General features: G+C 46.7%; 1 protein-coding gene across 3 annotated transcripts in view; it reads right to left on the reverse strand.

Moving 5' to 3' along the window:
• Positions 1-10547, reverse strand: part of Haus4 (HAUS augmin like complex subunit 4) — a 12074-nt gene extending 1527 nt beyond the window's left edge. The window contains exons 1-8 of one of the 3 annotated variants that reach the window (XM_031362228.1): positions 10104-10547; positions 8540-8613; positions 5946-6088; positions 5709-5840; positions 4892-5026; positions 2073-2169; positions 576-721; positions 338-468 (exon numbers count right to left, since the gene is read on the reverse strand). In XM_031362228.1, the coding sequence (XP_031218088.1) occupies positions 338-468; positions 576-721; positions 2073-2169; positions 4892-5026; positions 5709-5840; positions 5946-6088; positions 8540-8594 (839 nt within the window). In that variant the 5' untranslated portion in view covers positions 8595-8613; positions 10104-10547. Of the gene's footprint in view, positions 1-337; positions 469-575; positions 722-2072; positions 2170-4891; positions 5027-5708; positions 5841-5945; positions 6089-8539; positions 8614-9761; positions 9945-10053; positions 10075-10103 lie in introns of those variants that run through there. The other 2 variants (XM_031362230.1, XM_031362229.1) reach the window with 2 other exon arrangements.
• Between the last annotated feature and the right edge of the window lie 6061 nt (positions 10548-16608).

Genomic DNA, 16608 nt, shown 5'->3' on the forward strand with positions numbered 1-16608 from the left:
TAAAAAAAAAAAAAAAAAAGCCAGGTGGTGGTGGTGCACACCTTTAATCCCAGAACTTGGGAGGCAGAGGCAGGCAGATTTCTGAGTTCAAGGTCGGCCTGCTGAGTTCCAGGACAGCCAGGGCTATACAGAGAAACCCTGTCTCGAAAAACCCAAGACAAAACAAAACAACAGTATTGCAAGTTTTTGAGGAACATCAAGAAAGGCTAAGTATACTGTGGTGTGACACTTCCTGGGACCCACCAGTACTAGGCATGGTGAAGAGAGCAATGAGGGCCAGGGCTAGAGAAGCGGTGTGAGGGACGAGTCCCTTTGGTCCCCCAGGCTCACAGCTCACCTCAACTTAAGGATCATAGCACTGCACTTGATCTCCAGGTACTGGGCATTGATGCGGTCTAGCTCGGACTGAGTCTTCAGCCGGTGCTCCTGAAAAAGCCTCTGCAACAACCTGAGGCAGCGGAGAAGCACCTGAAGCCCCAAGACAAAGAACAAGCAGGCTGTAAGAGAAGAAAGCCCTGGCTTCGCCGGAGGAGCCCTGGACTCAAATAAGGGAGAGCAGGCCACTGCCCACACACCTGGGAGTAGGTGGTCCTCTTCTTCTCCAGCAATATCAGCTGCTCCTTCTGCTGGCCCTTGGCCTCCAGGCACTGCTGCTTCTCCCTGACCAGGACCTCCGTCAGCGCCCACACTTTCGCTGCTTTCAGCTTGTCTCCATCAGTATCTGGGTATAGAGAGGACAGAGATACCCCCAATGGACATGGCTCTGCAGGGGGGCTCTGCCGTCCTACATAAGTCATGCCTCTCCCCTGCTTCTCGAAAGGTGTCTGCATCTCTTACAGTTAGGCTCTCACTGGGTGGTCCAGGCTGTCTGCGAAGCCCTGGAGTACTAGGAAGCCCTCAGGTTTTTGTTGTTGTTATTGATGTTGTTGTTGAGAAAGGGTCTCTCTGTCTATCCCTGGCTGGCCTGGAACTGGCTATGCAGACCAGTTGGCCTCAAACTCAGAGGTCCATCTGCTTCTGTGTCCCAGAGTGCTAGGATTAAAGGAGTGTGCCATCATACTCAGCTTATTTGGATTTATCCTGAGTTCTGTAATTGTAGGAGAAGGGTCTGTGCATGTGAGCGCATGCAGAGGTTAGAGGTCTCCAGTCTTCCTAGGACTGGAGGTACAGACAGTGAAAAGGCCCAGTGTGGGTGCTGGGAATGTCTTCTGCAAGTCTCTTAACTGATCAATTCTCCAGCCCAAGCCTTGAATTTCTTTCTTTATGTGGTTTTTATTCTTAAATTATATGTGTACATGTGTCTACTAATCCAGAAGAGGGCTCCAGATCTCATGGAGCTGGAGTTACAAGCACTTGTGAGCATCCTGACAAGGCGGCTGAAACCAAACTGAGGTCCTCTGGAAGAGCAGTGGCCTCTTAGCCACTGAGTACCTCTACAGCCTGCAGTCCTACATTCTTTTTTTTTTTTTAAAGATTTATTTATTATTATATGTAAGTACACTGTAGCTGTCTTCAGACCAGAAGAGAGCATCAGATCTCATCACGGATGGTTGTGAGCCACCATGTGGTTGCTGGGATTTGAACTCAGGACCTTCGGAAGAGCAGTCAGTGTTCTTAACCGCTGAGCTATCTCTCCAGCCCCCAGTCCTACATTCTTAAACCACAAAATAAAGATAAGGGAGCCACGGATACACGGAACTCTCTTTGCCATTCTGACCCTCCTAAGGAAGCAATTCATCTTTTCCTGAAGCAAGAGATCATCGATTTTATGACTAAAGGAGTCCTGACAAAGTCTGTTCTAATCCCACTACCGAGGAAATAAACAAACACTTCTGATTCTAAAGCCTCAGAGTAGTCTACACTGGGCTGGTGGGTCATGCCAATAACCCCAACCCTTGGGAGATGAGGCAGCCTTGCCACAGGTTTGAGACCAGCTTGGGTGACACAGTGAGTTGCTGGCTAGAGAGTGTAGAATACAGGGTAAGACCTGTCTCACACCCACATCAAACTGAAAAGGCTGGCTAGCCAGGGAACTGTGGGCACATGAGCAGGCAGGCCGGGCCGGCTCGCACCTGAACTGGGGTCGTGGTAGCACAGCAGCGTGAAGCATTTCCTCTTCAGCTGCTCCTCCATCTCCAGCTGGAGCCGAGCTTTCATCCACACGAAGTCCTGGAGGCACACAGACAGTTAGCACGAGGAGGACCTTCCAGTGGGTGTGGGAACACAGACCCACACATAACCAAGGAAACAAACGGCATCAAGAGAGCTGGGAACAGCGGCACACTAATCCTAACATTTGGGAGACTGAGGCAGGATGGAGAATTCAAGGGCAGAGACTACATGAGACCCTGCCTCAAAAACACAAATTAATAACACTAAGCAAGCCAATTATGCTATATCTATCATATAGTGGAGTCCTACCAGGAGTTGTTTATTCTTGTCATACTGGAGATTGAAATCAGGACCTGTGCATGCTAGGTATGGGCTAGCCCCCCATCCCTGGGAGTGCTTTAAACTGATACAATAAAGCTGCTCTCAGTCACCCAGTGCCTACACACTGTTCAGAGTGCTAGTGGAGGTATCCTATTATTTCCTTATGTTTATTGTTTCTTTTGGGGGAGTTGTTTGTGGTGGTTTTTTGTTTGTTTGCTTACTTGCTTGCGACATGGTTTCTCTACTAGTCCTGGCTGTCCTGGAACTCACTATGTAAACCAGACTGGTCTCAAACTTAAAGAGATCTGCCTGCCTCTGCCTGCAAGTGTTAAGATTTCTTCTTAAAGATTTACTTATATATTTATGTCTTTTGGGGGGAATGTTCGCAAGTGAGGGTAGGTGCCTATGAAGTCGAGAAGTAGCTGGAATTATAAGCAGTTATGTTCTACTCCAGGTTGCCTGGAACTTAACTCAGGTCCTGTGCAAGAGCAGTATAGACTCATAGCGACTGAGCATCTCTGCAGCCTTAGCCTCTACTCTTCAACTACCTCCGTTGATCTGAGTCCTTTGTAAGGGCAGTCTCACGTAGCCCAAGCTGCCCTTAACTCACTTAAGTAGCCAATGATGTTGAACTTGTGGTCATGAGTTTGGTGGCCATCTGAGGCCAGTCTGGCCTACAGAGTGATACCCTGACTAAGAAAAACCAAGGGGATGGGCTAGGGGTGGCAGAGCATGCCTTTGTTCACAGTGCTCACTCAGGAGGCAGAGGCAGATGGATCTCTCTGAGTTCAGGGCCAGCCTGATCTACACAGAGGGTTTGTCCAGCCACAAGGACAGTCAGGCTTGTCTCCCAAAAGTTTTTAAAAGGGGGAAGACTGCAGAGATAGCTCAGTGATTGAGAACACTGGCTGTTCTTCCAGAGGACCCAGGTTTGCTTCCAACTTTACAACAGCTGTAGCTCCAGTTCCAGGGCATCCAACCCCCTTGTTTAGCCTCTGCAGGTATGCGGTGCACAGACATACATACAGGCAAAACATTCACATATACTTGACAATGAGAATGAGCAAGGACAGCAGCCATTAGCATTAGCATGGGTAATTTATAACACTGCATTTCACTTTTTCAGTCTCTGGCTGAGAGGCAGAGCAAAAGGACAGTGGGGACTCTGTCTGCATTTGGAAGTGTCTAGGTAAGACACACACATTGTATGGCCATGGTAGCTGAGGCCTGCCACCTTTAGAAGTCTGCCTGGTGCAAACAGGGCCACCCCAAGTACGTGAAGCACCCCAGCTAACAGAAACACTACCAAGGCTGGGCAAATCATCTAAAATTGTCTGTCAAGGACTCAGACATGGACTCTGGGAAGGAACACCAGCTAAACCGAAGAGGACAGTGATGCAGCTCCCAGCTCATCCAGTCTGTGGTGGTTTGAAGATGCTTGGCCCAGAAGTGGCACTATTTGGAGGTGTGGCCTTGTTTGGAGGAAGTGTGTCACTGTGGGGGTGGGCTTTAAGACACTCTTCCTTAGCTGAGGATGCCAGTTTTCTGAACAAAATGCAGAACTATCTGCTTCTCCTGCACCATGCCTGCCTGGATGCTGCCATGTTTCCAGCCTTGATTATAATGGACTGAACCTCTGAGACCTGGAAGCCAGCCCCAATTAAATGCTGTCTTTTATAAGACTTGCCTTGGTCATGGTGTCTGCTCACAGCAATGGCAACCTTAACTAAGACACAGTCATCACATAAATGCTTTAGTTTCAAAAACAACAAAATGCAATTCTACATACAGTATTCCAGACCTTCTAGTCTTCCTTGAGTCTGACCATATGATATGTAGCATTTTTAGAAAAACAGTAAGGCTTAATAAGAAAATTTTAGGAGCTGGAGAGATGGCTCAGCAGTTAAGAGCCCTAGCTGCTCTTCCAGAGGACTCTGGTTCAAGTCCCAATACCTACATGGAACTCCAGTTCCAGGAAATCTGGATGCCCTCTTCTGGTCTCTATGTGCACTCCACACATGTAATGCATAGACATACAATTAGGCAAAATACACATAAACTGGTGATGGTGATAATGTTTTTATGTTTTTGTTTGTTTGTTTTTCAAGACAGGGTTTCTCTGTGTAGCCCTGGCTGTCCTGGAACTCACTCTGTAGACCAGGCTGGCCTCGAACTCAGAAATCCGCCTGCCTCAATAATGTTTTTAAAAAGGAAAAAAGCAGAGAAAATGTTGGCTCACAAGAGGCCTTGGGTTTGATCCCCTAGCACTTCATAAATCAAGCATGACAGTGCACACTTGTAATCCCAGCACTTGGGAGGTGTAGGCAGGAGGATCCAAATTTCAAGGAGAACCTGAAATAAATACATGAGGTCCTATCGAAAAAGAAAAAAGAGGAAAGAAAAAAGAGGAAGACAGACAGACAGATAGACAGTCACTTGATCCAGTGTCTGTTTGTACCTGTGAGGGCGGCATGAGTTCCAGAAGGTCGGCCTTCTCCAGCCCTAGCAGTGGGGGCATCTCTGTCTCCTGCCCAGGACCTGAGAGTTGTGTCAGCTCAGTTACGAGCAGCCGCTGCTCAAGGGTCTCATGAAACTGAAAATAAAAAGAAAGCAAGAAAAAAAAAGAGAGACTATAAGACTTTTGACTTAACCAGGAAGTAGTGTCGCATGCCTTTAATCTTGGCACTCGGGATTCAGAGGCAGGAGGATCTCTTTGAGTTCCGGGCTAGCTTGGTCTACAGAGTGAGTTCCAGGGCAGCCACACAGAGAAACCCTATCTTGAAATAAAAACAAACAAACAAACAAACAACTTTTGACTTGGTCTTTAATCTCAGTAATTAGGAGGCAGAGGCAGACAGATCTCTGTGAGGTTGAGGATAGTCTGGTCTACAAAGCCAGTTCCAGGCCAGTCAGGGCTACACCCTCTCAAAAAAAACCAAAAAGAACTTCATCCCCATGTCTTCCATCCCATCATCTCTTCTCACACATTTCATGGTCCTCAAGCAAGGGGCCACCTCAGAGAACTAAATTACTAGGGTTCCCTCCACATCCCTCCCTCTCCCCCGTCCAGTCTTCCTTTCTTTCCTCCTTCCCTCTCTCCCTTTCCCTCTTCCTACAGGGGCTCACTGTGTTGCCCAGGTTAATCCCAAATTTCTACATTCTAGCTCTTTCCACAGCTTCACAAGCTGTAGGTAACGGTCATATGCTGCCACAACTGGCTAGCCTGGTTGTTCTCATCCCTGGACCTAATGTGTATCTCGTTTCTCCGGTCTCACCTTTTTGTCTTCCGAGGTCAGGTTTGTATCTTGGGCCTTCACATAGTAGTCCACGAGCAGCTCTTGGATAACTCTCTGTAAGATCTCATACCTTAGCCATGCTGTCTTACGAAGCCGAACTTCACTCCATGCCTGAAAACAAAATAGAACCCCTGTCTGAGACTGTTTCTCTCTCAAGGACTCTATCCTCCTCCTGCCCGTCCCTCCTCCTGCTGTCCCTCCTCCCAGGGGTCTTACCTGAGCCTGCTCCTTGGCCAGTGTGAGGCTTAAGCCACTTTCATCCACATGCTGAGAGAGACTAAGCAACAGCTTGCTGAAATACGGATTCTGTATGAGATCCTCCTCCGTCAGGGCACACGGAGGGAACTGCTTGTCACACACTTAAAAAAATGACAGACAAAGCAAACACATGGACTCCTGGCTTTATATAACAGGGCATAACATTGCTTACTTCTAAAAGCACAAAACAAAACCCTGCGTTTTCAGTAGGAAAATTCTCTAAATATAATCCAATTTAAACAGAAGAATAAGGAAAACCAGGAGTGATGACACACACCCGTGGTCCCTGCTATGCAGGGGACCAAGGTGGGAGGGTCCTTCAAGCACAAGAATCTGACATCAGCCTGACAGCATAGTGAGATGTGGCTGAAAATAAATCGTTGCTGGCTGTTTACGGCTCAGCTGGTAAGGATGTGTACAGCCAAGCCTAATGACCAGAGTCTCTTTCCCAGAAACCACAGGATGAGAGCACCAACTCTTGAAAGGTGTCTTCTGATCCCTACACTCCAGTGTTCAAAGAAACAAACAAAAACAAATAAAAGCGAATAAACAAAACAAGTGCCACACACTTGGAATCTCAGTGTTAGAGAGAAGGAAGCAGAAGAGTTGGGAGTTTGAGGCCAGCTTGGGCTATATGACCTGCTGAGGGGCCTGCGCTTCATTGTGAGATCCTGCCTTAAAACATAAATCACAAATAAACCAGAAGTGACACTCAGCAAGCATTTACTTTGTATGTAAGGATGGTAACCAAAGGGTATGAGGGAGTAACTAAGGATGCTGTGTGTTGCTAGGGACTTGAGCACACCAAGCAAGGGCTTTACTGTCAGCTCCAGCCCTAGCTCCAAAGAAGGTCTTGGTAAATGGAAATCTACGGATTAGGGGGTGCAGGTGAGTTGTAGAGCATGTGCTTGCTCTTGGTTGGCTCCCCAGCTCCAAGAGAAAAAAAAAAAGGGGAGAGAGACCTTTTAGTATGGCTCACCACAGTAACCAAAACACTTCATTCATACGCTTACTAGAAACTTTGCTTTTGGGGGCTGGCAAGATGGCTCAGTGGGTAAGAGCACTGACTGCTCTTCCGAAGGTTCTGAGTTCGGATCCCAGCAACCACGTGGTGGCTCACAACCTATGAATTACACCAGAGGGAAAGCGGAGGCTGGAGCAAGTGGCCGGCAGAGGTCCTGAGACCAACCAATTCCCAGCAGTAACACACATGATGGCTCACAGCCATTTGTATAGCTACAGTGTACTCATATACATAAAATAAATAAAAAATAAATAAATCTTTAAAAAAAAATCTTAGTTTCTTTTTAAGTTTTTCTACGTAGCCCCAGGCTGGCTTTGAATTTATAATCCTCATGCCTCAGCCACCTAAGCTCTGGGATTACAGGCATGCAACACCAAGCCTGGCCAATATCATTAGAGCTCTTGAGGAAGAGGAGGAGAAAGACATTCAAGTTCCAACTGTGGAGAGGGCCTCACTCATTCATGCAAGCAAGGCTGAGAAAGGAAAAGCAAGAGATTAACTGACCATTTAGAATTCCCTCCCTGTAAACAGAGTAGAGTAAGCCTTGTGAGCAGCATAAGCATAAGTGGACATGGAGAGGTCAGTGGCCTTTGGTTACCCCATCTCTGTCCCAGGGGAGCTCTACTGACACTTTACCATTATCTAACACACACACACACACACACACACACACACACATTTATTCTTTGGATTATTATGTCCAAAGTCGTTTTAGAGAATAAGAAATCTAATCTTTTATTTTCATCTTTCAGGTACAAAATTGGGTGTGGCGAGGCACACTTATAATCTCCAAACTGTGAGGTGGAGGCAGGAGAATGAGAAGTTCAAGACCAACCTGGGCTACCAGAGAAACCAAAGGAACACAAGTAGGAACAAGAAGCCTTTAAGGGACTGGCCAGCCAGCCTTACCTTGGCAACAGATTGCCAATGCATCATGGCACGCAGCATCTATTGCAGTAGCAGGTACCGAATCAGCATGAACGGTTGGTCCAACCTGCTTCTTATTAAAGTGCCCCAGAACCTCATAGACTCTACTTTTTCCAGAACTGGGGGCTGTGAGTGAAACCGTTCTTTCTAGTGGGCGATGTGAACCTTTTTCATCTCGGGAGGCAAGGATCTGGATGAGACCTCTGAAAAAGTCATCAAGCCTTTTACAGGTGGTGGGCTGACTAGGAATACCCCACTATATGAGTCTGTACTCCTGTGTCTGAATGCTTGGCCACAGGGAGGGGCACCATTCGGAGGTGTGGCCTTGTGGAAGCGTGTCACTGTGGAGGCCGACTTAACTCAAGCTATGCCCAGTGTGAGACGCAGTCTCCTTCTGCTGCCTGCAGATCAAGATATAGAACTCTCAGCTTCTCCAGCACCATGTCTGCCTGCACCCTGCCATGCTTCCCGCCATGATGACAATGGACTCAACCTCAGAAACTGTAAGTCAGCCCCAATTAGATGCTTTCCTTTATAAGAGTTACCGTGGTCACGGTGTCTCTTCACAGCAATGAGACCCTAACTAGGAAAGTCCCCTCACCTTGCTGCAGTGTCTCCACACCTTCTCCAGGTGAGCAGAAATCTCCAGATGCCATCTGGCTTTCTTGGTATTATCTTTATGAAAAAAAAAAAACCAAAATGGAAGAAAATTTAAGTTAAACAAACCCTTGCCTCTGCTCCAGCTCAAGCCACCTTAGGCTGTCTCATAGGCCAAACTCTGTGTTCCTGAGGCAAGTCTTGAACCTTGACCCTCTTCATCCTGAACCTAGGATTAAGAGTTCATGCCATCACATCTGGCTCAGAAATGTTTCTTATAGAGGAGGGCCATATCAGACACCAGGATCCCCAAATTCTTTAGCATTTTATGGACAAACTTACAAATAAATACCAGAATCCCTTACATTCCAAGAACAAAACGTCTCCCAAGCTATCTAAAAGATGACTAGGTAGAACCGCTCCTACTTCACCCCTACCTACCTTCGTCCACTGAGGCCTAATGGGAGGTATCTTCCTACCACTACCATTGTGCTGGAACTACAAACTGTTGCTGTCATGTTCCTAGTAAACTGAGGGGTGTGGGTCCCAGTGTGCCTTCTGCCCAGTGACAGCTCAACTGTGGAATAGCACAGTGGTTTTCTGGTGCTTCTCTGCCAGCGTCATCTTATGGAAGAGCTGTCTGTTTGGGAGCAAGAGCTACAGACACTTGAACTACAACAGCTTTTCCAGTAAAGAGAGGCCATACAACAATGCACTGGAGAGTGGTTTGTGTGGGGACACAGCTATGGGTGTTCTGCCACAACCTGGAGCACCTTGAAAAGAATGTCATCAACAGAGAGCAATGAGAAACTCAACAGGAACACAAACATCGCCTGCCCATTCTTCCCTGCTTATTGCTTTTCCCCTCTCCTCCAAAGGGCAGCTGGGTCCTCGAAGCAGCCCCAAGTCTGAAGCTTATTAGGACTTAACGCTTCCCGTCCATAGAACATTGGTTTATTCGTTCCTTTTATGAATCACATGAAAGCAACTAGCCGTTTGTTTTGTAACGTGGTCTAGAGGAATCAGCTGACGAGTCGCAATGCTAGGCATTAATTTGTGGCTCTGCCACCCCAATGTTTTCTGTGTGAGTTTAAGTGAAACGCTCGCTTTTCTGGTGCCAACACTGTTCCACCTGCAAAGCCGCGATAACGATTCTTGCCTTGCATGAAACATCAAGAATTAATAACAATCGACTTGTCAACAAAAGCTACATAGTTAAGTTTTACCAATTCAGAATGTTGTTGAACTACACCAACAAACTTTTGCAGGCCAGCTAGGCACCCAGCCACGAGGGTTTCAACCGCCCAGGGGTCCTCAGCGGAGCCGCCCGCCTTCTGCGACCACAGGACGTGACCTCAGGCTGCACCCCCACCCAGCGCAGGCAGCCGGGGTCACACGCGCAGGAGCGCCGAGCCCGAGCTCTGACGCAGGCGTGCTTCAAGCCCGCCAGCGGTCCCTGCACGCCGCACCGGACGCAGACTGATCGTCCTGACTGTTCTCACAAGAGGTGACCCTTACAAGGCCGGAGGTAATCAAGATGCAGAACGCGCTCTCCGGCGCCGTCCTACCGTCTGGGTCGCCAAGGAATCCTAAGGGCGAGCGTGGCCTCGCCGCACGCTCACGGTCGTCGAGCGCTAACCTGCACGGCTCGCCGCGGGAGCGCTGAGGCCGGGGCCTGCCCGGGATGGGCGCTCCCGCCAGCGTAGGCACAACCCGTCTTAAATCAGTCCGGCGCGGGACGGGGCGGGGCCTCCGTTCCCGCCTGGCGCAGCCCCGCCCCGGGAGCGCGCGCTCCGCGCAAACTGTCGCGCTGGCCGTCTAGAAGTCGGAACTTCACCCGTTTAAGGGAGAGGAAGACGAAGGATGTATAGAGGTGGCAGCCCAGCCCGGAAGCTTAGGCCTGCCACTGTGGTGCTCGAAGGTCGAGCCAACATATTGTTGGTATCAGAGATCTTCCTGTCTCTGCTTCCCGAGTGACGAGATGAAAGGTTCACGCGACTGCACCCTGACGGGTTTGTTTTTAATTTGTAACTGTGGGCAGCGCATGCGCCATATGTGGGCAGTATCCTCGGAGGCCAGAAGAGGGAGCCAGAACCCTTTGAGCTGATGTTCTAGGAGCTTGTGAGCTGCCAGATTCTGGGACTTGAACTCAGGTCCTCTGCTATCGCTCCAGCCTCATCTCTTGAATTTCTTAACTTGCCTCCTCCTCTCTCCCTCTATTATTTTTTTAAATCACATTTTATTTACTCTGTGCCCTATGTGTGCTTTGGAGGTCAGAAGACATTGTGGGAATCAGTCCTTCCAAGCTACAGGTTCTGGGAGTGAAACACACATCATAGGCTTGGCAGCAAGCTCCTTTACCCATTGAGCCATGTTAACTGCCCTGTTCCCCTTTCCCCACCCGCGCCCTTATTTCTCATCCTTCCTTCACTCCTACTCCTGCCTGTACTGGTTTTGTAAAACTAGGGTACCCAGTCAGGAGGTGACTCCTTTTAGAAAGTAAGATGTCTAGATGGACCTGTACTATCATCCTTCATCCCACCTACTCTGGAGGTTAAGTTAGGAAGATCTAGAGTTCAAAGCTAGGCCTGGACACTATGCTGAAATTGCCCACCTGAAAAAAAATAAAAGTTTTATATGAAATAAACTGCTTCAAGGTTGTTAGAGCTCTTTTTACATTTTTATTTATTTTACTGTTGTTTACATGTGGAGGTGTTTGGCTGGCACATATGTCTGTGAACCACTTGTATACTTGGTGCTCTGGGATCCTCTGGAACTGGTTACAGTTACTACCATATAGGTGCTGAGAATCCAACCCAGGTTTTCTTGAAGAGTGTTGGTTGAGCCATCTCCTTAGCCCAGTGATTATTACATTGCTTGTATCAGAGAACAAACTGATTAGGATAGAGCAAAAGTGCTAGGAAATGGAGCTGTTTAGCTTTTCCTTAGAACAGCGGTTCTCAACCTGTGGTTGATTGAACAACCCTTTCACAGGGGTCACCTAAGATCACTGGAGAACACAGATGTTTACAATTCACAACAGCAAAATTACAGTTATGAGGAACAATGGAAATAATTTATGGTGGGGGATCACCACAACATGAAGTAGTGTATTAAACATGTATTAAAGGGTTGCAGCATTAGGAAGGTTGAGAACCACTGCTTTAGAACAATCTAGAGCCAGTTGGAGTGGCTCATGCCTTTAACCCCAGTGGTTAGGAGAGAGAAGGAGAGGGAGAGAGGAGGAGACTTCCACTGGTATACACAGAGGAATGATCTAGGGCAGAAAGCTTTTATGCCCTTGGTCAGAGCATCAGCTGCCATGTTCCGTGTTTAATGCTAGAGTGCAGTCACTTTCCAAGGCTTTTAAAAATCACTTATGCTTCCTCAATTCTTCAATGCAGCCTCATTAAATGCCAGGCCTATGCACAAACAGTGCTCAGAACAAAATAGCAAGCATGCTTTGGTGATTTTCAGCTGATCAGAGGTTTACTGAAATTTCATCTCCCAAATCTTCAAGTTCTTAAATACTGAACTACAAAGCTGTGGCTAAGTGTCTCGAAAGCACACCAGGCCCTGAGTGGTGAAGGTACCGAAGGCTGCCTTCCAGAGGAAGATGGGGAAGATAGAGATGGACACCTCGCATTGGATAGAGCTCTATGTGCAATTATCTCTTCCCTCTTTGTCCCTTCCAAGCCATGAGACCTTGGGCCACAGCTCTCCTTCCTGTCAGAAGGGGGGAACAACATATTTCTTGTTACTCCAATCTCTTAGCATTGGTGTAATGATCAAATGAGATAACGGCTAAGAAAGTGCCTTGGAAAGACTATGAAAGTGAGGTGTTTTATTAAGTGCCTGAGGAGACACAGAGATAAATGTGACCTAATTCCTACCCAGAGGAAATTCACACTCTGTTGAGAAGACACACATGAAAAGGAAATAACCCAAGGCAGTAAATAGGTGTCGAAAGGGCAGTTAAGATTATAAATACCAGAGAAACTTAAAGAGGGGACAGACGTTTCTCTACAGAAGTAAATAGGAAAGACTGAAATAAATCTTATTTTCACTATGCCTGAAAAAAGACATTAAAACACTTTGAATGAGAGAGTCCAGAAAATTGAAGCAGAGACAGGAGGTCCAACTGCATTAGAAGTACCAGGACATTGGGAGGCAGAGGCAGGTGGATTTCTGAGTTCAAGGCCAGCCTGTGTCTACAGAGTGAGTTCCAGGATAGCCAGGGCTATACAGAGAAACCCTGCCCCGAAAAAAACAAAAACAAAAACAAAAACAAAAACAAAAACAAAAAAACCCAAAAAAACAACAACAACAAAAAAGAAGTACCAGGACACGGAGTCGGCTGAAAGTAGAGGGGAATGGGAGAATTCATTAGGTGGGCACTCTTTGAGACTAGAGAGTTAATGCTCTCTAGTACAAAGTATAGAGGATCCTAGCATCCAGAAATGCAGCAGAAGTGCACAACTTTAATCCCAGCATTCCAGAGGTAGAGGCAAGCAAACCTCTGTGAGTTCAAAACCAGAGTAGTCTACATAGTGAGTTCCTGGACTGCCGAGGCTATGTAGAGAGACCCTGTCTCAACAAAAACAAACAAAAAAATTCAGCAAAGGATTTCAAAAAGAGCTTTCAAATCAGACCATCTAAGCAAGAGCTCCACCCACCAACCTCCTTTTCCTCAGATTTTTTTTTTTTAAAGAAAACAGCTTCATTGAAGTGTTTTAGCATAAAATATTTAGTTTTGCTGAAACTGTTCATTACCACAAGTCAACTAGTGAGCACCCTTCAAAACTGTTCGTTGTCCAACATTGCAGTCTCTACCACCACTCCCAGCATTCAGGAGGCTGAAAGAGAAAGGATCCCAAACTTGAGGGCAGCCAGAGCAACTCAGTGAGACCATGTCTCAAAAGCAAACAAGAGATTGGGGTGTTACGAAGTGAGAGAGAGCTTACTACGAAAGTACAGCATCCTGAGTCCAGTCTCAAGTATCATAAACACACACACATACACACAAACACATATTTGTGGGTTTCAATTTTTTGACTCAGGCCTTAAGTATTTTAGGGCTCAAACTTACAAATGTACCTTCAGTTAGCTTTGAACTCCTGCATTCACCTTCCAAGGAAATAATCAAATTGAAAAATAAAAATATAGGGCTGGTGAGATGGCTCAGCGTGTAAGAGCACCAACTGCTCTTCCGAAGGTCCTGAGTTCAAATCCCAGCAACCACATACCACACTGTGGCTCACGACCACCCGTTTCAAGATCTGATGCCCTCTTCTGGAGTGTCTGAAGACAGCTGCAGTGTACTTACATGTAATAAATAAATAAAACTTTAAAAATAAATAAATAAATAAATAAATAAATAAAAATAAAAATATAATAAAAATAGTGAACATAGAGATACATACCTTAATCCTAGCACTGGAGACACAGAGGCAGGGGGATCAAGTCTACCGTAATGAGTTCCAGGACAGCCAGGAATACATAGAGAGACCCTGTTGATAAATAGTTTGGGCTGGAGAGATGACTCAGCAGTTAAGAACTTTTGCTGCCCTTTCAGAGGACCTAAGTTTGGGTCTGTTTTCTTTTTTTTTAATTTATTTTATGTACATTGGTGATTTGACTGCATGTATGTCTATGTGAGGATGTTGGATCCCCTGGAAGAGGAGCTACAGACAGTTGTGAGCTGCCATGTGTGTGTGCTGGGAACTGAAGCCAGGTCCTCTGGAAGAGCAACCAGTGAGTGCTCTTAACCACTGAGCCATCTCTCCAGCCCCCCCACCCCAAGTTTAATTCTAAGCATCTACTTTGGGCAGCTCACAACTATTTGTAACCCCAGTTCCAGAAGATCCAACACCTTCTTCTGCCCTCTGTGAGCATCCACACGTGTGTGTACAAACACAGAGATACACATAATACATGTGTGTATGCACATAAATTGAAAATACTATATGCTGGTGCACATTTTTAATCCCAACACTTGGGGGGCAGAGGCAGGCAGATCTCTCTGAGTTGAGGCTAGAGTGGTCTACACAGTAAAATTTTCTAGAATCATACATAAGTGGAATAAAATTAAGACGTGCTGTTTTGTGTCTCACACACATCATTACTAGTATCAGTAATGTAATTCCCTTTTTTTTTTTTTTTTTTGGTTTTTCAAGACAGGGTTTCTCTGTGTAGCCCTGGCTGTCCTGGAGCTCACTCTGTAGACCAGGCTGGCCTTGAACTCATAAATCCACCTGCCTCTGCTTCCCAAGTGCTGGGATTAAAGGCGTGCGCCACCACGCCCGGTGTAATTCACTTTTTTTGAGTTCATGTCTCCTTCTCTACCTCTCCCATCCAGCCCCCAGCCCCCAACTCTTACCTGCAATCCTCCCTCCACCCCCACCCTCCGACACCCTCCCCCCAGCCCTGCCCCAGGTCTAGCTGTATGCCCTGTCTACTGAGACCAAGGGCCAACAGGACCAGCCTGCTGACAACTTTTTGTTGGCCGAGAAGTAACATGAAAAAAAAAAACAACCCTTAGTTTGTTTGGGTTTATATTGAGGGAAGTGCTTCCTCCTTTCTCCCATGATCCCCACCTCCATAGGCAGGATGCGGTGGCAATAACCGGTTGACTGAAGGGATTGTAAACACTCCCTCAGCGATGATTCCCCTACCTGCTTTATTGGTCCATGCAATGCTGGGCCTTTATCAGGCCGGTCTTCCCTTTGCTGTTTGTCTCATGTTCTGCTCTGCCACACTCCACACACAAAGCACAACCATTCAGTTCTTAACTGCTCTCTCATGATGAAGCCAATACGCCCCAGTACACCTGAGCTAGATTCCTGTCAGGCCTTGGGGGAGTGCTGGACAGAACGTTAGGCTAGGCAGAGCATCTATTCTCGGTTAATCTTTTCAGGACATTGCTCTGAACCCAGGCTTCTGAGAAGCTCCGTTCCTGCATTTTAACTGGGTGGTACATGTAAATGGGAATCTGAGAAAAGACTAAAGTCTTTTCCTTTGCTGCATTGTTTAACATTGCAGGGAAGAGTGGAAATTTACAGGATTCTTGCAGGCAATCTGCCTCCCACACTATAGTCAGGAAACAAAATGGTACACTAAAAAGAGAGGCCCAGCCAGTATTTGATAGTCTTTTATTTGTTTGTTTGTTTTGTTTTTATTTTGTTTTTCAAGACAGATTTTCTGTGTAGCCATGGCTGTTCTGGGACTCACTGTGTAAACAAACCAGGCTGGCCTCAAACTCAGACATCCACCTATCTCTGCTGAGATTAAAGGCCTATGCCACCACTGCCCAGCCAGTATTCAGTATTCTATTAACAATACTAAAGGGTGCTATCTTAGTCAGGGTTTTTAGTCCTGCACAAACATCATGACCAAGAAGCAAGTTGAGGAGGAAAGGGTTTATTCAGTTTACACACTATAGCATTCACACTGCTGTTGATCACCAAAGGAAGTCAGGACTGGAACTCAAGCAGGGCAGGAAGCAGGAGCTGATGCAGAAGCCATGGAGGGATGTTACTTACTGGCTTGCTTCCCCTGGCTTGTTCAAATTGCTTTCTTATAGAACCCAGAACTACCAGCCCAGGGATGGCACCACCCACAAGTGCCTTACAGGATCTCATGGAGGCACAACCTCAAGGGAGGCTCCTTTCTCTGTGATAACTGCAGCTTGTGTCAAAACCAGCCAGTGCAGGTACCTTTACATCCGATGTGCTCCAACACTAAAAGTATGGGCTTTAAATGATTGGTTGCAAAGCTGAGACATGGAAACAGCCATGGGACTAGCATGGTGGTTCTCACCTGCCGTCCTGAAACTCAGGAGGAAGCCAAAGATTGCTGAGAATTCCAGGCCAACATGGACTGGTGAAACTCTGTCTCAAGAAGACAAAACAAAAACCAAAAACCAGATGCTCTACAACACCCACGAAGACCGGCCAGACTTAGTGGCTATGAACAAACCAAATCACCAACAAAACAGATTACAATAACAAATGATAACAAGAACAAGTAGCCTTCAGGATCAGTTGGCTTATTAAATCAATTGTTCAGAAACAG

Source organism: Mastomys coucha, unplaced genomic scaffold, assembly GCF_008632895.1.
Source record: "Mastomys coucha isolate ucsf_1 unplaced genomic scaffold, UCSF_Mcou_1 pScaffold9, whole genome shotgun sequence".
Classification (NCBI taxonomy): Eukaryota; Metazoa; Chordata; class Mammalia; order Rodentia; family Muridae; genus Mastomys; species Mastomys coucha.